This window comes from Grus americana, chromosome 1 (genome assembly GCF_028858705.1).
Source record: "Grus americana isolate bGruAme1 chromosome 1, bGruAme1.mat, whole genome shotgun sequence".
In the NCBI taxonomy this organism is placed as follows: domain Eukaryota; kingdom Metazoa; phylum Chordata; class Aves; order Gruiformes; family Gruidae; genus Grus; species Grus americana.
Window position 1 is genome coordinate 1824741 of NC_072852.1, and position 23147 is coordinate 1847887.

At 47.5% G+C, this 23147-nt stretch overlaps 2 protein-coding genes across 6 annotated transcripts in view; one reads left to right on the forward strand and one right to left on the reverse strand.

The window, feature by feature from the left end:
* Positions 1-188: 188 nt before the first annotated feature.
* On the forward strand, positions 189-13440 carry MEST (mesoderm specific transcript). 3 transcript variants are annotated; one of them, XM_054813016.1, is made up of 12 exons: positions 189-273; positions 1592-1746; positions 2366-2445; positions 2860-2937; positions 3367-3503; positions 3847-3905; positions 4174-4214; positions 4590-4660; positions 5228-5329; positions 7056-7132; positions 7703-7766; positions 8219-9867. In XM_054813016.1, exons 2-12 carry the CDS (start codon positions 1593-1595, stop codon positions 8334-8336), a joined length of 981 nt encoding a protein of 326 aa, XP_054668991.1. In that variant the 5' UTR covers positions 189-273; position 1592; the 3' UTR covers positions 8337-9867. The 3 variants fall into 3 exon arrangements, with proteins under 3 accessions (XP_054668991.1, XP_054668992.1, XP_054668994.1); XM_054813017.1 differs by having other exon boundaries at positions 8619-9867; XM_054813019.1 differs by lacking the exons at positions 7703-7766; positions 8219-9867 and adding an exon at positions 12556-13440 and having other exon boundaries at positions 7056-7136.
* The window catches only part of COPG2 (COPI coat complex subunit gamma 2), a 21353-nt gene continuing 7973 nt past the window's right edge, over positions 9768-23147 (reverse strand). For all 3 annotated transcript variants that reach the window (XM_054813013.1, XM_054813014.1, XM_054813015.1), the window contains 16 exons: positions 22746-22903; positions 21905-22038; positions 21153-21220; positions 20336-20524; positions 19346-19441; positions 18705-18948; positions 17408-17483; positions 16251-16354; positions 15218-15343; positions 14461-14523; positions 14201-14340; positions 13664-13835; positions 12646-12743; positions 11758-11896; positions 11277-11375; positions 9768-10295 (listed from right to left, as the gene is read on the reverse strand). In XM_054813013.1, coding sequence (XP_054668988.1) covers positions 10165-10295; positions 11277-11375; positions 11758-11896; positions 12646-12743; positions 13664-13835; positions 14201-14340; positions 14461-14523; positions 15218-15343; positions 16251-16354; positions 17408-17483; positions 18705-18948; positions 19346-19441; positions 20336-20524; positions 21153-21220; positions 21905-22038; positions 22746-22903 — 2037 coding nt within the window. In that variant the 3' untranslated portion in view covers positions 9768-10164. The remainder of the gene's footprint in view (positions 10296-11276; positions 11376-11757; positions 11897-12645; positions 12744-13663; positions 13836-14200; positions 14341-14460; positions 14524-15217; positions 15344-16250; positions 16355-17407; positions 17484-18704; positions 18949-19345; positions 19442-20335; positions 20525-21152; positions 21221-21904; positions 22039-22745; positions 22904-23147) is intronic.

Below are 23147 nucleotides of genomic sequence, written 5' to 3' on the forward strand. Positions count from 1 at the left end.
TCCGCCCGCCCTCCGGTTCTGGCGTCCCACCCCGCAACTACCCCAGCTCCGATTGGTCGCCCGCCGCCCCCGGGACCAATCAGACGCCGCGTAGGGGCGCGAGAGGGTGACAGCCCTCAATCGTCGCCGGGCAACGGCGGACGCCGCGGCTGCACGCGTCGTGACGCGCGGGAAGCGGGAGGGCGGGGCGTCCGGGCGGCGCATGCGCGGGGCGGGGCGTTGGCCCCGCCTTCGGAGCGCCATGCCGGCTCGCGGCCGAAGCACCTGAGCCAGGTGAGGCGCGCGCGGTCCCCCCGTCCGCCCGCCACGCGACCCCGTCAGGCGCGGAGGCTCCGCCCACCGGTCCCGGAGGGCGGGGCCTGCCTCCCTCAGGGGAGGGGGCGCACGGTGGGGAGGGGGGCGTGGCCTGCAGGGGCAAGTGCTGCCCCGAGGGGGGCGGGCCTGTTGGGGGCGAGGCTTGGCCCGTGGAGGGGCGGGGCTTAAACTGAGGGGCGGGGCTTGTTCATGGGGTGTGGCCTTGCGGGGGGCGGTGCTTTACTGAGGGGTGGGGCCTGGGGGCGGGACTTCGGCACCACTCCCCCGACCTTCAGCTGCCCTTTGACCCCCAGCTCTCAGACTGGGGCCCCTCCTCTCAGCCCCCCATGGGGCTGCACACCCCCTCAGACCCCCAGTGGGGCCCACGACCCCCTCAGACCCCTTGTGGAGCCACACTCCCCCTCAGACCCACAGCTATCCCTCAGACCCCCAGTGGGGCCCACGAAACCCCTCAGCCCCACAGCCATCCCTCAGACCCTCTGTGGAGCCACACTCCCCCTCAGACCCCCAGCCATCCCTCAGACCCCTTATGGGGCCCATGTCCCCCCTCAGACCCACAGCCATCCCTCAGACCCCCAGTGGGGCCCATGTCCTCCCTCAGACCCCCAGCCATCCCTCAGACCCCTTATGGGGCCCATGTCCCCCCTCAGACCCACAGCCATCCCTCAGACCCCCAGTGGGGCCCATGTCGCCCCTCAGACCCACAGCCATCCCTCAGACCCCCAGTGGGGCCCATGTCGCCCCTCAGACCCACAGCCATCCCTCAGACCCCCAGTGGGGCCCACGAAACCCCTCAGCCCCACAGCCATCCCTCAGACCCTCTGTGGAGCCACACTCCCCCTCAGACCCCCAGCCATCCCTCAGACCCCTTATGGGGCCCATGTCCCCCCTCAGACCCACAGCCATCCCTCAGACCCCCAGTGGGGCCCACGAAACCCCTCAGACCCACAGCCATCCCTCAGACCCCCAGTGGGGCCCATGAAACCCCTCAGAGCCCCTATGGGATCCACATCCATCCCTCAGACTGTAAATGGGGCCCACATCCTTCCTCAGAGCCCCTACCCCTTACTGCAGAGACTGCTTTCTGTCATGGATCTGCCACCCAGGGATGTGCAGGTTATGGGGATGTGGGGGTTTGGGGGATTTGGAGGTGGGTTACAGGGACGTGAGGTTGGGTTACGGGGACGTGGGGGTCATGGGGACGTGGTGGTGGGTCATGGGGACGTGGGGTTATGGGGCAAATCCCGTTAGACAGGTGCCTCGCTCTGTCCCACAGGATGAAGGAGTGGTGGGTGCAGGTGGGGCTGCTGAGCGTGCCCCTCCTCGCCATCTACCTGCACATCCCGCCCCCCAAGCTCTCCCCGGCTCTCCTCTCCTGGAGGTCCTCCGGAAGCTTCTTCACCTACAGGGACCAGAACATCTTCTACAGAGGTGACGGGGCCGTGCCAAGCCCCGGGGACACCTCGTCTGTCCTGGTGGGGAGCGGGGCTGGGGGCTCTGCCCCCCATGGTGGCCCCGGGGATGTCCGCAAGGCCAGGAGGGATGATGGCGAATCCCTTCCAAAATGTAATGGCTTTAGAGGGAGTCGCTGTGTGGATCCAGGCGCACTGTGGCTGTTTGTTATCAAAACATTTCAACTGGGTGAAGCCACCAAGGGCGGTTCTTGTGCAGCAGCAGCAATACCTTAGTATTGGTGGGGAAGGATCCCGAGTGCCTCTGACGGGTCACAACAATGAAAAGATACTGAAAAACCTTTTTTTTAGAGCAGTTTTTACCCATCATAGCAACTTGGGGGCAGCTGCAATTAATTTGTGCTAAGTAAAACCCTGGTTTGAATCAAGTAGCTGGTGCCAGCGGCCGCGGTGGCTCATCTGGCTGGGTTTGCGAAGCCACGCTGGCACTGCGAGGCTGCGGTGTGAGTCAAACCCACGCTTGGTTTTGAGGGAGCAGGGGGAGAGGTAACACCGCACTGCTGGTTGGGGTCCCAGAGGGAGGGGAGGAAATTGAGGGGGGGAAAAGCTGACCCTGAGGTGCCCCGTTTCCTCCCCAGATTCGACTGGTGCCGTCGGCAGCTCCGATGTCATCGTCCTCCTGCACGGCTTCCCAACCTCCAGCTACGACTGGTGCAAGGTGAGGGGAGCGAGTGCACAGGGGGGTTGGATGCCGCCAGCAAACCCCACGATTTTTCCCTCCTGGGGATCAGCAAATGGACACGAATGGTGGCTTAGGGCAGGGTGGGCAATGCTCTGGAGGAGTTTCTGCTGGGGGTACCACTGTGCTCCAGGATTATCAGTCCTGTTCCTCTCCTGACACCTTGCACAGGAGCCAAGCTCTTTTCCTCTCTATAGCCACAACTATTTATTGGCTTTTTTGGGGGATGGTTCTGTTTACTGGGAAATTTCAACCTCCTGCAGTTTTCTTGGAGCTGGAAGGTGCTGTCTGGGGGAGAGGAGTGTGGCTGTCCGTGGCTGTGCATCGCCACAGACCTCTCCTCTGTCTGCTCCTGTCAGCTGTTTTTTTTTAATGCATTTCTCCTCTTTCCAGATCTGGGAAGGGCTGACCCAGCGGTTTCACCGGGTGATTGCTCTGGATTTCGTAGGATTTGGTTTCAGCGACAAGCCTGTAAGTAGCCTGGGAGGAGGATTTTTGCAGTTACTTTTGGCCCAGAGGTCATTCTGCCCTGCCAGCACCCCTGGAAAATTGGCATTTTCAATCCAATTTCTTCTATTTACATCTGGAAAAGGAATAGGACATTATAATAGTGGAAGGGATGGGAAAAGGTTTGTGGTGGTGATTGGCTCCGTCACTGTCTTGCCTTTACTTGGGTTTGATGTGATTCCAAAGCAGACTGTGACCCCTTTGGGGCATGGGCAGTGCTCCCACAGGTTTGTGCACACAGCTGCTGGCCCAGGACATCCCGACTGCTCCGTCCGGGGTCACAAACTGCTGGTCTCCACCTCATATTCCTCAATTTGGGTGTTTATTCTGGAGTTTGTGAGCTCGTGGTGGGTCAGGCTCTCACTGTGGCTCCTCTCCCGCTTTGCTTCGCAGAGGCCCCACCACTACTCCATCTTTGAGCAAGCCAGCATCGTCGAGGGGCTGGTGCGTCACCTCGGCCTCCGCCACCAGAGGATTAATCTCCTGTCCCATGATTACGGGGATACGGTCGCACAGGAGCTGCTGCACAGGTCACTGCAACCACTGATGCTGCTCTTTTTTGTCCCCATCAAGACAATTTCCAGCAGATAAGTGGAAGGACGTAGTGCGGAACCCCCTTTCCTCTGTACCTACAGCTGTAACGAACACTGGGAGACCTCAGGGCACATCCATGGTGGGTAGAGCTGAGGCTCCCATCCACCAAATCCCAGCTGCGAGGATGTTTAACTTCCCTCCTGAGCTCCTTCTTATCAAGCCAGGGATAGCAGGGGAGCAGAGATCATCTGACACTGTTAATTTGACCTCCTGGTCGGTCACTTCTTGGAGCCTGGAGAAGGTTCAGTTGTGTTTCACCTTCTTCTCTTCTGTCCCCAGATATGAGCACAATAAAACTGGAAGCATCTTGATCAACAGCCTCTGTTTATCCAACGGAGGTAAGGTTTGCCTGGCGTGGTGGGATCGGTGGGCTGGGAGGGATGGGGAGCTGTGGGATGGGATGGCCTTCCCGTCTCCATCACCCAAGGGAAAGCACCACCTGAACCCAACGTGAATCGCAATTAAGGTGCTGTAATTAATCGGGAGCGTCAATCCTCGGGCTGCATTTGCAGTGCTTTTTGCGGCACCACAAAGAAAGAGAGAGACTGGGAGATGCGGAGCAAAATGCTTGCAGCGTTACAGCTCTGTTCTTTCACATCCTTCCAGGGATTTTTCCTGAAACGCACTACCCTCGGTTCATCCAGAAGGTGAGCTGCTACCCCCTCTAGTTGTACTGAATCGCTCCTCAAGCAGAAGTCTGACTCCGTTGAGTTTGGGGTTTTACCTGGCTTGGATGCCTGCTGCTTTTCCCGTGTCGGTAATGCTGCTCACAGGCATCGTTAGAGGCGGTGGGGAGAGGCAGGGGCTGTCAGGATGCGGCTTGTCTCATCTGAACATCCTGGCTAATCACCCCTCGAAGCGCTGATGTCGCACTGTCGAGAGCTCACGTACATCTCGGCATTACCAAGGGTCAGGAAACTGCTGTGATATGGGGTGCCGGGGAAAAAGCCCTCCGAGGAGGCAGGATTTACCCGTCTGTACGATACCGAGCGGTGCTGTCTCCTTTTTCCCTTCTGCCCAAGATCCTCAAGGATGGGGGTTTGCTGTCCCCCATCATCACACGGCTGATGAACTTCTTCTTCTTCTCCAGAGGGTGAGTCGGGTCTCTGTGCTGCTGGGCACAGTCCGTGCAGGGGGCGTGCGCCAAGCGGGGAGGGGGCAAACGTTGGAATTAGTGTAGTGGGTATCTGGGAGGTGAGCAGATCCCCCAGCACTGTCCCAGGAGAGATTTGCCCCTGGATCTGAATGACCGTGATCTTCTGGGGCCGTTCCCTCTCCAGGTTGGCAAAGCGCTTCAGCCTAATAATAAACCACACGGCTTTTCGCTGTACACTGAAATCCTTCTCTCCCACGAGTATTGGACTTGCAGGTGTGACGGAGGCAATGAAAACCCTACCCACACTCCGCATACGGCGCGCAATCAGATATATGTTTTTATCAGATGTTGCAAACCCTCTTTTTTTTTCCAAAAAGCCCTTTAGAGTGGCCGCTAAGTCCAACACTGGGTGCCTTTGGGGGATGACTTGCAGTGCTGCACTGGCACCCGTGCGTTTTGTGGTAGAAGCTGGAAGCGCTTGACTGTTTTTTTGCCCTCGGCTAGTTTTTGAGCCGTATGCTAACAGCTGCTGCCATGCTGCTCTGAACTCATTTCTTTTTTCAGGCTCGGGGCAGTCTTCGGGCCCTACACGCAGCCTTCGCAGGCAGAGTATTGGGACATGTGGACGGCGGTGCGGACCAACGACGGCAATCTTGTTGTTGACAGGTACGTCGCCATTAATTGTTGCGCGAGCTTAGTTTTACACCCGCAGCATCCTTCTGTTTGCAGGCAGAGCCATGCAGCAGCTTGGAGGTTACCAGGCTCAGCCAGGTCCCTGGATGCTGGCTCCCCAGAACCTCCAGATGCTTCTGTTGGGGTCTGGGATCATCGTTGCACCCCAAAAAAAGAGCTGGGGTGTGATGTAGGAGCAGGGATTCTTGCTGGGATGATGCAAGGCAGGTAAATGAAGTCTGGAGTCAGGAGGATCTGAGCTTGCACACAGTGGGAGGAGGACAACTCTGGAGACGTACAATGTGGGGTTTTTTCTTCTTTGGAAAATAGGGGCTTGAATTTGTGGGGTTTTGTTAACAACTGGAGCTAAACCTGGTTTTCCCCAGTTTGGGACTTTTGGAAGGACGTCGGGCGGGCGGTTGCGAGTTAAGTATCCCCATTCAGCGGGGCCTGCATGCGTCCTTCTTCCCCGGCACACAAACTCCTCTCTCCTCCTGCTGGGAACAATCTCTGGCCAAATCACAAAACACAGTAAGGACCAGATAGCTGGGCCTTTCCAAAGGGCGCTTGCTAATTGCCTCTTATAACGAGGGATACTTGCCCAAGCCCAGCAATGGACACGTCTGACATTCTGCCCACTTGATATGTCCCATCGTGGCAAATTCTTGCCATGTCACCTTTGCCGGCAGTGCAGCCGTGATAAGAAGCTCATTGCCAAAATATCTCCAGCCCCTTAAATGTTGTGTGTCAGAGTATTGGTATGTTTATTTAGCGTAGCTTCCCATCCTCGGAAGGCTTTTTATAATCCAACTGACTTGAACCTGCTGTTTAAATTGTGAGCCTTAGCAAGGAGTCACTCCCAGTTGCTGGTGGGGGGAAGAAAAGAGGCTGAGGAGCCTCTAACACCTCAGATTTTCAGTGTAAGACCCAAGCAGTGCAATTTCTCTTCTCCTGCATTCCTCCACACTCAGTAGTTCAGCATTGACTCCTGTTCTACAGCACACCGAAATGGTTTCAGAGCTGCTGCGCCGCCGGTGAGCCGAGCATGGGAGCGCTTGGACGGTGCTGCCTGTGCGTTGGCTTTCAGCAGACTGATTTCTGCCCCGACGTTTTGTAGGATCTGATTGCAAATCTGCTTTTTGCCCTGCAGCATCAAGTTTGTTAAGGGGGCTTGGCAGTAGCTGACCTTTCGGTGCTCGTTTGCCAGCTGCCTGCAGCCCACTGTGGCTTTCTGCACCACCCGGAATGAGGATTAAAATGATTCACCCCATTTTACAACTCGGTGGTATTTGACCGGGAGCAGAGGACCCAAATTTCCTTCCCTCTGAGTTGGGAAGGATTCAAACCTCATACTCCCACCTCCCCAGATTATGGGTTGGTTCCCCCTTCGTAAACAAACTTGGGTTATCCTGAGAGACTCTGAACTGGACTCTGCACTTAGGGCACAGAGCTGGCGGGGGTGAGACCTGGAGTCAGGGTTGCAACCTCATTTGCACTTTTATTTGCTATCTAAAAATAAACATGTGGGGCAGTTCTCTAAGCTCAGGGGCAGTCAGCAGACCAATTTTTTCTTGCTGCCACCCCAAGGAAGCTGTCTGTCCACGGGAAACACAGATTCCACCTCCTCGGTCTCACTGGACAGGCACGCGATGCCCTGAGAGCAATTTCCAGGCTGTGCAGCAAGGCACCATCTGCTGCATAACAACAGGTTTCTCTTCAGTATTTTGCAGTATATAAACCAGAGAAAGAAGCACAGAGACCGCTGGGTTGGGGCTTTGATGTCCACCTCTGTCCCACGTGAGTAGGAATCCCATTTTTCTTAATTTACTGGTTGTTTTCCTTGATTTACTGGTTGGGATGTTGGGAATCACTGCCCCTGGCCTGCAGGCAGTGGAGCGTGGTGCTGGCTCCTTCCGCTAATCACTGGAGCCTCTCATTATTCTGATGAGGACAACAGGACTCAAATGTGGTTTGTGCAGGGGGTAACAAACTTCCCTGCTCCAGTTTAAGGCTCGGTCACAGCAGAGAGCTGTGAGGCTGTTAAGGTAAGAGGAAATAGAGTTTGTTCCACTGAGCAGAGGTAAGTTTCCTTTAGAGGCTGGTTCACGGCCTCTGGTTTCTCCAGCTGCTGCCCTAGGGAAGCCAAGAGAAGTTACAACCACTCAAGGAAAGGTTCGGTGTTTGCAGGAGAAGGGTTGGAGGCTTAACTTGACCCCAGGGCAGAGAAGTGAGAGTCCTTTCGGCAGCCGGTTTGCTCAGTGTTCTGCTGAAAGCTTCCCAAGTTCCATGTTGAGGAGAACAGATCTACAACAGCCCTCCTGGGCTTGGGTTAGGAATAAAAGCTCGCTCTGTGCTTCTCTCTTGCAGTGCATCTAATCTATGGGCCCCTGGACCCTGTCAATCCACACCCGGAGTTTCTTCAGCTTTACAAGTAAGCGGGAATACACAACTGGTCTTTCATTTTGAGGGAGATTTTTTGTGTCAGACTTTTCCTTCCATTCCCTTTTCATCGAGGCTGTTTATAATTCCCACCTGTAACCTGCACAGCCAGGTGAGTCAGTAGGAACCTTCTGCAGTTTGGAAACTGCTTCCCCATTTTAGGCACCAAAGTCACAATTCTCAGTCAAATCAATTGTGCCAGAAAAACTACATCAGCCGGAGTTAAGATTTATTGACTGAGGTAGTCTTCTCCTCCAAACTAACCTGAAGTAAATCCAGAACTTGGAAGAGTGATCAACTGTAGCTGCTACAGGATGGTTTTTTTGTGCCAAAACCATGTTGTGGGCAGAATCCCAACTGTGCAAGAGGCTTGTGTCTTCCTTGCTGGTAGCATCTTGCTGGCTGCAGTTCCTGTGCTTAAGCCTTGCTGCATTCTTCCAACAGGAAGGTGCTTCCCATGTCCACGGTGTCTGTGCTGGATGACCACATTAGCCACTATCCACAGCTGGAGGATCCCACAGGCTTCCTGAATGCCTATCTGAACTTCATCAACGCCTTCTGAGCTGCTGCAGCTCAGTTCTTGCTCTCTGTTTATGAGTCAGGCTTTGGGGGCAGGAAAAAAACCTTGATTTTAATCTCCAGATCCAACACTTTGCACTAACACCTTAATCTTTGGCTGCCAAACTGTTGCATTTATGCAGTTCAATCCTTTGAGCACCGGAAAAAAGATTAACCTACAGGGAGGCACAGACAAAACTATCAACCTAAGGAGAATTACAGGACACCGACAGCTCTTCTAGCCCTGCGCTCACCTTGTTTCTGACCAATCTATCTCTGTATTTAGAGCCAGGAGGGCTCAAGGGAGAAGAGGAGCACCTGAGGGGAAGCAGAGCACATACAGCAGTCCAGGAGTCCTTCCTTCCCTTCAGCGCTAGGCTATGCTGCGTGCCACGGGCAGACGGGACCGCCAGCAGCCAAGGGTTGATGCGCGTATTCCCAAGATGGATGTTGGTCTGGTTTTTTTGAGTTGCTGTGCAGGCAGTTTAAATTATAGCCCCCTGCAAAGTGTTATAATACCCAGCCAGCTTGTCAGGACTGAAGAATTTGAAAGTGAGTTTGCCTACGCTAATTACAGCAGGAGAACTGGATCTGTAATCCCCCAACATACAGGCAACGATGCTCTGCACCGGTAAAGGGGGGTTTAGGCACCGTAAGTCCATCTTCAGTAATCTCTTTTTAATGGCCAGTTACCCAAAGGCAAGCTCTAAACCTCAAGTTTTTACCACAGCCCTTGTTTCTCTGATTTTTCAGTTCAACAAGCAGAGCCACTCACTGACACTACACCCTTGGGACTGTCTCAGGAGCTTCCCTGAAGCTCGGCTGTAGCAGGAGGCTCTATCAGGGCAGGCTTGTACCTGTTTCACTACAGCAAGCTGAATATGCAATACTGGCACTAGAAAACACCACCGTGTTCTTCTGAGCACTAGCTATTCCACAGGGATCTGGGACAGGTGTTTAAATTAGTACTAAAATACTATTCCTTCCTTCCTCACCCCGACTTGATAACTAAGGAAACACCAGTTCATCAGCAGAGAGATGCAGAACTTCCCTCACAAGGAATTCACTGCAAGGTCCCTCCGTCCCCTTCTCTTCCCAACTTCTGATACAGGATGTTTTCCATCTTTGAGCCCAGGAAAAGGCTGCACTGTTGTTTGGTATTATCTGACGTAAGGCTCAGAGAATTGAATACGCCTTGATAGGTGAAGTTTCATCTCTCTGTACATTGATTTTTCTGTGTGGAACAGAGGAGACAATCATCAAGATATCATAAGTTTGCAGGTTGGCAGATCCTACAGGTTTCATGTGGTTTTTTTAACTGCCTATGTTTGAAATTTAATAGCATCCCTTTAGGAATAAGGGGCTTCTGCTGAGTAAACAGCCATTATGGGCTCAGCCATTACAGGCTACTTTTTCTGTACTGAAGCAGAAAGAATTAGAACAAGAAATTTCTATTTTATTAACAGTAATTCATATGAATTCCACCACTTGGACCAGTGTTTATTTTCTGTTAATAAAAATCAATTTTGACAAAACTCAGATTCCATTTTTATCATCACTTGCATTTTTTTTTTTTTTTAATCTTCCCTGCTCTACTGCAAGTGGCCAGAGATACAATAAGTTAGACAGGAATGCGTAAGTGACAACGAGGGAAGGGACACAGGAAAGGCTCAGTAACAGCCACTGTTGCCACTACTGTAACATCATACAAAATGTTTACCAAATTGAGGAATAAAAACTACATGCAGAAGGACAGACAGGCTGCTTGATATCCAGTAAATATCCAACCGGTGTTTGCAAACGTTTCCACTGCAGTCAGTATGCTGCAACGCTCAGCCTACAGAAGCCAGGATGACATCTACAGGTGTTTCTTCCTTGCTCCTAACTGTCACCTGCATGGTCACGCCGTCTCCTAGTGCAAGCCTGGACCTCACCAGCACATCGCAGCCACCTCTGTATACACCTGGGGACACAGCAACAGTTAAGAGATCACTGTAAGAGAGGCTCAGCGATCTAGTCCTAACCCTGGAGCCAAAAACCAACCCCCAAACTCAAAAGTCACCGAAGTTCTTGAGGCCAAGACTGAAGATAACAGATACTGTCCTAATTAAACAGAGTCAGCAAGTGCTGCTGGAGGGCTAGGCTGATTTAAATAGGTAGAAACCAGGGAGTGGGTAGCTGAAGCTGACTTCCAGTTTGAGAAGGTAACACATATCCTAATTGTGCAGTGAAGGCACAGTCCTTTAGCTCAGTGCCCTGGCTGTTAAGGGAGGAGTAGTCCTCCTATGCTTCTACTAGAGCGCTGGGCGCTCCTGGAGGCAATTCAGACTGCGTGACGAGCCATCTCCTGTCCCACTTCAACATCACTACAGAGACAGACCTGGAGTTACCAATTCTGTGCCTGAAGTAAACTGAGATCCAACCCTCTGTTGGACTCCGACGTACCATGTTGCTTTAACAACTACAATAAAGTTTTGTAGAGCACTTGACATACAGGGATTGCCCAAAACTGTAAGCCTGGAGCACAGTCACCAAACAAGAAGCTGTGGGTACTGCAGGCCAATTCAGGGTGTGTCTTTAGTGACAGGAGGTTGAAAATGAGATGGTCCTAGGACCCTCCTTCTGAGGTAACAACAGGCAAGGAAGTTAGTTAGGTGTCTGGTCTGGAAGTTCTTCATTCAAAGGATTCACTAGTGTTCCAACAGGTAGAATACCTCCATTCTGAGAGAGACAGAGCCTAGCCTAAGTAAATTTGCAACAGCAGGCTCCAAATCAGCACCAGCTGCTAATTTCAACACCCTGGTTCACTTCAGCTTTCTCTAGAGAAAAATTCTCAAAACAAGTAGAATCTTCTAACCCATCTCCCTTCATTTAATTAAATAATAATAAAAAATTATCTGTGTGGGGACATGGAAACATCAAGTTCAATAGCACGAATACTTACCAGCTAAGTAGAGCGTGTGAGAATTTTTGTTCTCTGGCACTTTATCTGATCTCTCACAGGGCTGCATGCCCAAGAACTTGATGATGTTATTGACAGCTTCTGCATTCAGAGATTGAAGAAGAAAATTACCTCCAGGTTGGTGCCAAGCTTTCTGTGAGAACTATTTTGCAATGACAGAACATTCTCTAAGCCTTAACCTTTTCCATTTGTTATCTTGGTTGCAGCCCCACCAATGCAGCAACCTTGCCATGTCCCTTCTGCTGTCCTAACAGCCTGGGAACGCATTCCTCCCTTCAACCAGCTTCAAGCAAGAGAGCACCGCAAAACTTCCACTCGCTATAATCCCAACACAAAGCTGGGACACAGTGTCACATTAAAAGGCACCAAATTCTCCTCCTACCACGCTAAATATATCTCCAGCATGGCAGATTTACCGGGATTATGATGTGGGTCACTGATAAAAGAGGAGAGATCATCTCACCGTCAAGGGTTTTAATCGAACTTAGTGCAAAGGTTTCTTCTTTCTCAAAGTCACCTCCCACTTCTTCCCAGGCAGCTGCAAAGTTTGGCTTTAAAACCTTCTGAATATGATCGGACACAGTCACCTCCAAATCTTCCAACTGACAGAAAAGCAAGGGAGATTTTCAGCTGCCAGTTACAGAAACTATCTCAATCTTAGAAAGGGAAAGAAAGACAGAGAGCAGCATTCTGCCAAGACAACTCTGGCATGCCTGGCTTTAATTTCAGCAGAAGCACATAATAATAGCATCTAAAAAGCAAAGAGAAAAATCATATTTATGGTGGTCATCTGTAAAGCTTGAAAACATTAACACAAAACCATCAGTGAGACTAAATGAGAGCAGAAAATGGGGCAATCACTGTGTAAGTCAAAGCCCATTCTAGTCCTTACTGGGCATCTGAGGAGAGAGACTTTCTCAGAATCCAGAAGGAGCCTTTACTTCCTCCAAGCCCAAAGGACAGGCACTTCCCTGAGATCTGACTTGTATTTCAGCAACTGATAACATGAACACAACAAACAAGTGCAAATGCTTGGTTGGGGTGGAGAGAAAGATTGGGCTACAATCCTGAAAACAGACAAGGGAAGTTATTCCTTCCTCCCTGTCTGTCCCTACAAATCCTATCTCCATAGGTCACTAACGCTTAATTATCGGCAGAAGCAAGGTTTTGAGGAAAGATCTAAAGTTACAAGCTGCCATATTTTGGATGTGGCATTTCAGGCGGGCCTGACGTTCTCTCCTACTGGCTTCAGATCTGAAAGGAAACCATCGACTCAATGGCAATGTGTATTTAAAATTAGTGAAAAGGAAAAGGGAAAAAAAACCAACAAACCAACCAGTCCTGAACTTACCACATATTCATCATCATAGCCATCATCTTCCGGCACACCTGTGTTTGGGTCACAGTCTCGAACAGTGAACTTCATTGTGCAACTGAAAGTACAAGCAACTGGGGAGGAAAAGAAAAGCCCGTACAGGTTAGTGGTGCAGTTTCTTCTGCTTGAGTCCTTGCTTCCCAGAAAGGAACTGGAAAGAATGTGCATTAGCTTTGCCCCAGAAGATACGACACGGTTGTAGTCAGAAAATTTTTCAGCTTCACATAAAATCCCCCTCCCAACTCTAAGATGAAGGTCAAAAGAGGATCTCAGGGGAGGAGTATGCCAAGGTCACAGTGTAACCAGCACAGCTCCACCAAACCAGTCAGCACTGGCTACCAGGAGAAGCTCTGCAAGGATTCCTGACAAGTGGATTATGATCCAAAACCACAGTTCAAGGAATTCAGACTAGTTCTAATCTTCTCTGGTATTAAAGCGATAACCAAGGAATCCACCTCGCTGATGAGCTGAGTCGTGTTAAACCAACTGCAAATCCAACGGAGTTTGTTTTAAGTGTGAATAGTTCAAGCAAGCAAGGGAAGCTTTATGCCCAAGAAAATCTCTCATTCCTAAATTTCATAGTCACTTCTAATTCTCTAAAGAGAGGAAAAATTGCATTAGCCAGATATGTAGAGGCCCAAACTACCGATCTTCCCACACACACGCACTTGTATTTTCTTTAACAATTCTGTTCCTGACTACTACCAACAAACATCCATGTTTTCAAAGGTGCTCCTTTCATTGACTCAAGATAATAAATTCATTTTCCTGTATTACCTGCATGCTCTCCAATCCTTTTTACAAAAAGCATATATACTATTTCGCACAAACACAGGTTCTACATAAAAACCAGCATGTGTGACACATAAGGAAGAAACAGCACTAGAATCTCAGTTTACACTTGCCAAATCCCACAACCTAAACATTTTATCTGTTGTCCAAAAACGTCATTTGAGGGATTTGCTGTGCAGAACTACTCCTTCCCAGCGGGTACCTGCAGTGGGGTCATCCTGGGGAATCTGGACAAGGGTGTAACACATGCCCGGCTGGTTGTAAGCCAGGCTGGGTGCTGGGATGCAACAGATCACGTCGTAAGCATCCGATGGCTCCATCTGCACAGTGACTCTCTCTAACAGCTGATCATTTAACGTGTTTGTGCAATCAAACTGCAGAAGAATAAATGGAAAAAGGACTTGAGCACAGAAGAAACATTTCTAATCAAGGATTTTTACCCCCAAATCAGCTACAATACTTCATGACTTATAGCAGACATCCCGATCTTTAATCAAGCCTACCATTCTCACTAAACAGCTTTTCTCTCCAATTTTACTAGAAATCTTTAACAGATGGGAACATAACCCCCAACCTTTTTTGATCCTTGAGGAAAACATCACACAACCTTTTAACTCTTCCTTGCAACTAACTCCCTTAAGAGAGAAGCTGTCCTTTCCAGGGCACAGCGACAACACTGTTTATGCTACACCCTACCAACTCCTACTGCACCCTGGCAAAAGCGCGTAACTTCTCTTACCTGGAAAACGATGTGATTTGTGAACACGTGTTTAATACAACGAACAAAATACTCTGTTTCTGCTTCTGTGAGCTGCACTGGTTCCGAAGACTTGAATAATGGACCCAAGCTCTTAAACTCTGGAATGGCTGCCAGTTGTTCTGCACAGAAAGGAAAAGACGACAGACACTTAGTGACAGGCTTGTGCATTGCTCCCACCTGACCTGTGGCAGTCCTTGCAACACTTCAAGCGCTGGAGACCCACTGATTTTCTCCCATACCTTGGAATATATCCTGACGTGAAGGTGCAACTTTCTCAGGCTTGCTGGTCACTAGGGCAATCTCTGTGAAGAAAAAAGCAAAGATACTGTGCTGTCAGCTACATCATGCAGGACTTTTAAATGCCTTTATATTGCCGCTAAAAATTTCTTAACATTCTGCTGCGAACCACTGCCAGCCTAGTTCCTCAAACACACTGATACATCTTTTCTGCTATGCAATACTGGATTGTAAGGAGAGATGTTTGAAAACCATGCTTGAGTCTAGAACAGTCAGCAAAAAAGCTGGAATAAGGAGGAGAAGGGGGGAAAAAAAAAAAAAAACAAACCACAACAAACCCAAACCTAATCCTTTTCTTAAAAGGTTGTGCCAAGTCAAAATGCAAGAATTGTGGAAAAACATGGAAGAAAGCCAGTGAAGTGACTAAGCACTTCTGGGAAGTACTTTTTTCAAAACATCTATGAACTAATAAATTCTGATGATGTACAAATTCCTCTCTGATAACAAGATTAGCAGAATAAATAACGACATTCTTGCCAACCCATACCCCTTTGGAAAAGGAACTGTCCTCCTTTATCTGTGAAGATCAAGCAGGCTTGCTCCTGCAGAGCCAGTGTCACCGTAACCCGTACGGCATTCAGCTGAGCCACCTCCCATCTTGGCCTGACCCTACTAGGACAGCAGCCAATTTGCAGATGTCATCTATCTTTATGGCAACCAGAATGCTTATAGTTTATTTAAATGAAGCCCGAGTGTTACCTGCTTTCTGTTCAAAAATCGGGGCAGTAGCCAGTGGAACTGTTTTCATATCAAAAGGTTTGTCAGAAGGCTCCAGTGTATATTGGTGCAGGGCTTTTTCCATCCCAGGAACAGAGACGGTCAACCCTGCAGAGGAGAAGCACAGGTAGAAAATTTCAGTTTTAATAGCAGGAACTGTCAAGGCACAATGACACAGGGTTCACAAATGAAGAGTGTGAATTTTGGATTGCACCAAAACCAATAAGATGACAGAGTCTGAAGGGGAAAAAAAAACCCCACCAAACAAGCCAACCTTATCTGTGTCTCAGTTACCTGCTTCTTCAGATATAAGTAGATTATTGAAAGAGCTCTTCTCTGTAGCCACTGGCTCAGGCTGCAGAGAAAAACTCTTGTGAGGAATCTAGAGTTTACAGCTAGACAGACATGGTTTGGACTTTGGGTAATAAGAAGAACTGGTAAAAGCACCACTCAGTAAACACAAAACAGACGCTAAGTACTTCAAGATACTGCACAAAATTAAAGAAAACTGCTCTGAAGATGACACACAAAGTTGCTATTCCAGAGGGCACCGCAGTCCGAACAGTTCACTCAAGAAAAGTCCTCTTGCAGTAGTCTTAATTATATTAAATACTCTGCTGGCATGAACGTTCAACCACAGACCATAAAATGTTTTTATAACCAGCACTGGCAACAAGATGTCTCATCCTCATTTGGTAATGGAGAAGATGGAGCAAAGATTAAGACGACTGTCCCAAGAGAAGGAAGAAGCAATGGCAATGATGTAAAAAGCCCAACCCATACTCCTGCTCCATTTCCTAAACAATCCTTTACATGTTTTGCTAAGTCTGCCATTCTCACTTAGCAGACATACTTCACAGGACAGCGCTACGGCCAGAAAAAACACACGGTTCTGTCCTTTCTGGTTATTCTGACTCGAGTTACATCATGGAAAACTATTCTTACAGCAACAAAGCCCACCCACAATACAGAATGTGAAATAACAGCTCAGACTTCTTTCCTTTCTATCACTGACCGTTAAAAATATAGGCAGCATTCAGTGCTATCTGTCTCTGTTGCAGTACATTCAAGTAGAAGGTTGCTCTGTCCCGAACTTCGTCATCGCTGTCCATCATGCACCTGTTTTGGGGAACAAGAGGACAGCAGTCAGTCAGCTCAGGGTATCATGAGAGCTGAGCTAAAAATGGCACTGACCAGACTGGACTCAATACCGCAATGATAGTCTGAGCTCCCCAAATAGATTTTCAAGTTATGGGAAAAGTGTTCATATAACAGAGTAGTTGAAGTTTATACGCAAGTGTCACATCAGAAAACTAAGATTAAAGGAGATGTGCATGTGAATTGTTAACACCATGCACACTTGTTAAGGTATAAAATATACACTTGCATTTTATGGCTAATAATTCTGATGGGCACCATGTGGTTGCACTGTTTGTTATTTTTATAGCATTCTTTCACAACAAAACAAAAGCAGAAGAAAGAGATTGCAAAAATAAACATATTAAAGATGCTTTCTATTTCAGACTGAAAAAATGGCTGTGTGAGAAATTCTCTCTCCCACCTGGCAACTTCCCCCTGTCCCCACATTGCTCAAGCCAATTCTTGCAGATGTAATTCGCTTGCACCTACGTTGAGGTTGCCTTCTGCCTGAAGCACTTCATAATTTGAATTATCCCTCACACTACAGAAGTCAGACATGGCATGGGTTTACGCTATAGTGCTATACAAATGAAGAACACGACATTTATGGTATGGACAATTTAAGGAGGCTGGACGGTCTTAACAAGAGACACAAATCTATGAAATGGGAACACCTCAGATCACTACTCAACCGTACACAAGAGTCATTTATGAGTAACATGGAAAATATTTACTTGCTTCAAGGAATGAAAAAACACGTACTAAACCACTGTAGATATATTACCCACTGAGGAACGTTCTCAGATCAAATTACTATCAGATGTTTTCATGACTAATCACATCTTTCATTCGTTTATCTCCAGCAGTGCTATGCTTCCTCCAGCCAGGGAGGGTGGAAGACAACCACCTCCCCACTCCTCAGCTGATATGTTGTGACAACCCCTGTGCAAGTTCTGACCTAGTTTCTTGCGTGGAGCCAGACTGTCCATTGTCACCAATAAGCTCAACACACACGCAGCCATACCCACTCACCTCTGCAAAAGCACCAAGATGCTTGGAAGAAGATTCTCATTCTGGGCACCAAACTTCGCTAGTGCACTTACAGCAGCTAGAGAAAACGGGGAGATGTCAGAGGTGCTCAAGCTATATGCAAACACATTCTCACAGTCAGATTCAAAGCGCTGTGCGTACTGCTGTTCTGAAGTTCCAATTTACACAGCTTTTCGCTCCCACACACCATAAACCTTCTAGTGTTATGGGAAGACTAAACTATTTTCCATATTTTCAAATGGAAATAGTTTCGTGGCAGGGAATAACAGAACAAGATCAGCTGAACAGCCCTGCAGCTCTGTTCTGAGAGAATTCTCTATCAGATAAGGTTAGTTGGCCCCTCTGCTATTAGCTGTAGCTCACACCCCCAGATAAATCCATTTTTCGACACACAGTGGTGACATGCACCCAGCGGTGACCACGGCCAGAATGCATCCAGTGACTTTGCAAGGAGCTGAAACCCCTCAGCAACCACTTAGAGCTGCTTGTCCAAACTAATCTAATTTCAGCTCAACATTGGCTTAAAGAAGTTCCATATACAGAAAGAAGAGAAAGCTCTACAAGGAAATGCAAGCTTTATGGCCTTGGTGGTTAAAATATAATCCTTATTTTTGTACAATGACAAAAGTTTCTATACAGCATACACTCCCTGGGGGATAACTTTTCGTGTGCTCCCAGTTCACAATCAGGAAGCTGCGACCAGAAGAGCTGTCACCAAAAATCAAATGCAATCTGGACCATGCTGTGTTTGTCAGCTTCTTTTGCTTCCTCCCTCCCAGTAGTACTTCCTCTTCTAACACACGGGAGATCAAGCTGATGCCAAGTCCCATGTATGAAAATAGGCTGAACACTCTAAAGGGTTCACTGTAAAGGCTCTGCAGGATGGAAGTATCCGTCTGCAACACGCTTCCAAAGGAGGAATCCTTATCTTGTGGTGAGGAGATTTCCATAAAAGGGATGATAGACTATAGCAGACAATTACATTAAATAGGGAACTAGCAGTGCCCCTCCTTGTATATTACCTCTCGACTTCTAGGAGACATTCAAAGAACAGACCAGAAGCTAATATATTGCTTATGTTCTGTGAAGCAAGAGGACCAATCACTGATGCTAAGATGATATGAGGAGTTTAAACACACTGCAGGATAAAAATCACCTTCCCAGCTCCTCACAGTGCCTGGGGAGTAACCATTGCCTCCCACCCTCAAACCCAGTTTCAGCCCTGAGATTTCTGGCAGAGCTCAGACATGAACCGGTCAAGCATTTGAGCTGAACTTACCAGCCCTCACAGCCTCGTTCTCCAGCACCACCCTGTTGAATATGAAGCGGATGTACTTGGATGGGGATGGAGTTCTCGGCCCCTCTTTCCCCAGCAGGTGCAGGATCTTGGTGGCTAGGACAGTATGTTCGCAGTCTTCAATGAACTCACAGAGGTGAGCCAAGCCCGATTCCTTACTCTCGGGATTCTCCTCAATGATGCTGATTATACAGTCCACAATGGCTCGCTTGTACTCAAAGCCACCCTGGGAAAGGAAAATCAAGGACACTGACCTGACAGGCAGAGCTCAGACCACAGTGCTGCTCCCTATCCCTCATGCTTCAATTGCTTCTTTCCATTGAGAAAAACAAGCATTCATACATAAAGAGAAAAGAGAAGGCGCCCTGGGTAACCTAACAGGGTCTTCCCAGTCCCCCCTGACTTGTAAAGGCCCATCATCTGAACATGTCTTCAGATCAGGTTTTGATGTAGCAGCTCTAATTCATAAGCACATTTCAGACGAGTGACCCATGAGATAAACAAGGTCTGGGTAATCAGGCCCACCACTGCTGTGTACCCACTGACACAAGACAGCAGAGACCCTTCATACTAGCTATCGGAGCTACCTGCCAATAACTACACAAAGAAAGTTTCACACGTACATCATCCCTGAGCATATTGGAAAGGAAGGTCATCATGACGCTGTGTTTCCGAGGGTATTTCTGGCACAAAGCGCTGATAGCCTGTACTACTACTACCTGCAAAACAATGGAGAAGGATGTTAGTCATGTGCATTTATTTTTCTATGAAAAATACAGGCTTCTCACTATCTCAAGTTGTCACCTTGATACATTAAATTCATGTAGAAGGATAAAAATCAGGTGGTGGACTCTCAGCATAAGAGTGCTAACAACCTTGCACTAGCATGCTGCAAGACCTGGCTCTGCTAGAGGGACTGTAATTTAGGATGGACTACATTAATTCAAAGGCTTCCCCTTGCTTCCTCTGCCCAGTGACGATCCTGACCTAATTCTAATTTAACTAGTTACATTTTGTCATTAAAACTCTTTGCAATTTTAAACTTGTCTAATATTTATTTCCTTTTCTCATAAAAACAAGAACTTAAGACCACTGTACATTAGTGGACAATGACTTTGTAGAGACATGCTATGCTTCTCAAGGCAACTCCACAGTGTAAAAGGGACAGGTACAAGTGAACTACCATCCTTAACAAGTTATTACCCAAGTTCACAGTGACTAAACTTGACAAATTAGGTAAAAATTTACAGTTCACACTATATCCGAACTACATATCAGACTGACATAGTATAGACTCAATCAGAACAGTTAAAATCCCTCTTACTTTCCAAAGGGGCTGCCAGAAGGCAGTACAAGGTTTTGCAGGATACTGTACAGGAGCCAGGAATCCACCAAACAAAATTTATCCTTTCTTGAAGCGGTGGGAGGAAACAAGGCAGTATATTTAAGTTGGAAAATAGAGGACTACACCTTCTGAATTTCAAACTGACTTTGCTCTATCAGACTAAGTTGGGTTAAAACTAAGATGGATTAACAAATGGGAAAAGCTTCATAAAAACAAGAATGGGAGAAAAACCTGCAGCTGGAAAGAGCAGAGGCCTCCAATGCCACACCTTAAACTCATCTGATATTTCTGACACGAAGGAAGAGATCTGTTTCATGAGCCTGTCTACACTGCTCTCACTCCCTGTCTTCAGCAGGGTGGTGATGGCGAGGGTAGCAATACTGCGGTTGGAGTCAGTGATGAGGTTTTCCAGGTCCAGGTTGCACGCAGTGACTGCAGACGGATGCTTCATGGCCACCTGTAAGGAGTGCAATTCCCAATTATACAGGAGCAATGACATCCTACAATTCAAAGCTTTCGATGTGGCAAGGATTAAAAACCTTTTTTTTTTTTTTTTTTTAATTTCCTCCAAGCATTGCTCTGTTCCACAAGGATTGCAACTAAACCTACATCGTATGACTGCTGGCAGGATGCAATCAAAGCTCAGCTTCTTTTGTTTCAGCATTTCAAACAAACTCTAAGTTATAGCTCATGGGTTTGACAGTCACAAACTGCTTCTGCTGCAATGTGCAGCTTTGAAATCAGAATGTTATTTCCTTCACACACAGCCTATTAACACTTTTTGCAGTATTAAATATCTAAGACTTTGCTTCTTTACAGCTCAGAGCTCACAAGTTATCAAACTCCAACTTGTTGTAGCCCTGTGGTCCAGAAATGAGCAAACATAGCTTGAGTGCAGAGAAGATTTCTGTCTCACCAGGACATCTGGCATGGAAAAGCCAATTCTCCAACATGAAGTATTTCAAAAAACAGTAATCACAAGAGCAGTCACTCTGCTTTAGGTAACACACCATTAGGCACTGAAGTCTGGCTTCTTCTGATGCTCAGAGATTTATGGTTGTTTAGAAGGTTTTGGAAGCACTCACTTTATTAAGGGTCCGTACAGCTGCATATCTCAAGACAGGTTTGGGAGAACTACAGAAAAGCTGCAGCACTGAAAATAATAATAAAAAAAATAAAATTAAGAGAAGTAACTCAAGAAGATGTTACAGAGTAAAGACTGTTTAACAAAAACCAGCTCCCAGTACTACAACTCTAGGCACCTGTAATATCTGGGGAGCAGAAGGTGAGACCCCTCCCAACCATATCAGATGAGGAAAGGGAAATTCCCTTGTGCCTGCACTTTGATATAGAGAGGTGCAAATAGTTTAGTCAGAATTCACCGCAGCAAAAAATCAGATATGGTCTCTTTCAAAGAAAGGCAGTAGAGAGGAAAGTGTAATGTCTACATGCTGCTAAATGTTCACACAGCTCTATTCATAATTTATCACCAGCTTCAAAAGCGAGTTAAAAATAACCTCCTCTTATGTCAATAATAGGTGGTTTGCATAGTCATCTGTGCTATCAAGTTCTCCTCTACCTTCCCTCCCACTCCAACTTCCTGCAGTTGGAAAAAGGCAAGCGTCACCCTGTGCCGCCTCTACTGCCCATATTCTAAAGCTTTGGATGAAATGGGAAAAAGGAATCAAGCCACTTCTCATCCAAAAGCCCTCTAACATGGGAACAATCAGAAAATTCAGGTTTTGAGTCTGGTATTTCAGTTACACTGCACTGTCTCTGCAATGCTCTACCACCCTTTCTTTCAGCCGCATCAGTGGTACAAAGGACTCTGACCAACCTGAAACAGCCGGTGCCAGCTCCCTGGCTGTGCAGTTTGGGAGATGGATGATTGCAGAAGCAGCTTCATAAATAACCATTTCATGTTTATTCCGCAGACAGCTCTCAATGAAGTCAAAGAGTGGACTTTCATGGCTACAGACAGAAGACATTTCACAGCGTGATGCTGAATGACGTACAAACCACTAAGACCACATTTCTGAGAACTTGACAGAAAGCACAGTTAGTGGACCATCTCCTATTTCTTACACCAGCACCTTGCTTAATTCATACTTGAACTCTAAACTTTCTATTTATTGTTATTCTATTCATCTTTACATTATCTTCTTCAAGCTAGAACTGCTGCACTCTAGAAAGAAATACTTCATTATTAAGCATGTATCACATCCCACTAACAAAAATTTCCACTGATAAAAAGAATGTTATCACAAGGTGAATTTCTCAGGGGTAACTATACCCTCCTCTGCTAGCGTGAGATCAGAATAAGAGAGATCCTTTTATTTATATCCTCACAATATAGGTAGAGCCTTACTGCATTTGAAATGCATCTAACTAGACAAAGTACAAAACCTCTCCAGACATTATTCTGCAGTTTTAATCCTACTCTCAGCTAAATCGCAGTGGTATGGTGCCAAAAGAAAAACCCAAACCCCACCACACAACTGCCACACATACCACCACTAAATTCGGTCTAGCATTTTGCTTCTACCTGCATTTTACTTTTAACACTACAGTTCTCTCTGCCTGTGTGTAGATTTCCACAAACTTAAAAAAAAAAAAGCAAATTTCCTACCTACTGTTTACCTCAAACTAGAATTAGTTTTGTAATTCCTCCTACTCACCCCTCTTCAGATTCCTTCAAGAGTTTGCTTGCAATTCGGATCAGCATGCAGTATGCAAACTGGGATTTCAATCCAGATTTAGTGAACTTATTCAACATCTTGGAAACCGCAAGGCGATCATTTTTTCTAAGGTGATAGAGTAGCCCCAAAGCATGGTACTAGGAAATCAGAAACAGAGCCGTGCAGGTATTGAACACACACTGCAGTTGGAAAAGTCAGACCGTAAGACATAAAAGAGGGCTAACAATCACTGGTTCCTAGCAGAAATACTTCCTAACCTCAAATGATCTGAGTTTCCTGACAAGTTACAAAGATCTGCAGTACTTCCTTCCCACCATAAAACAGCCTCAACACATTTCTGAAGATCAAGAGTGCCACGGAGTTAGTTTACTCCCTTTTATC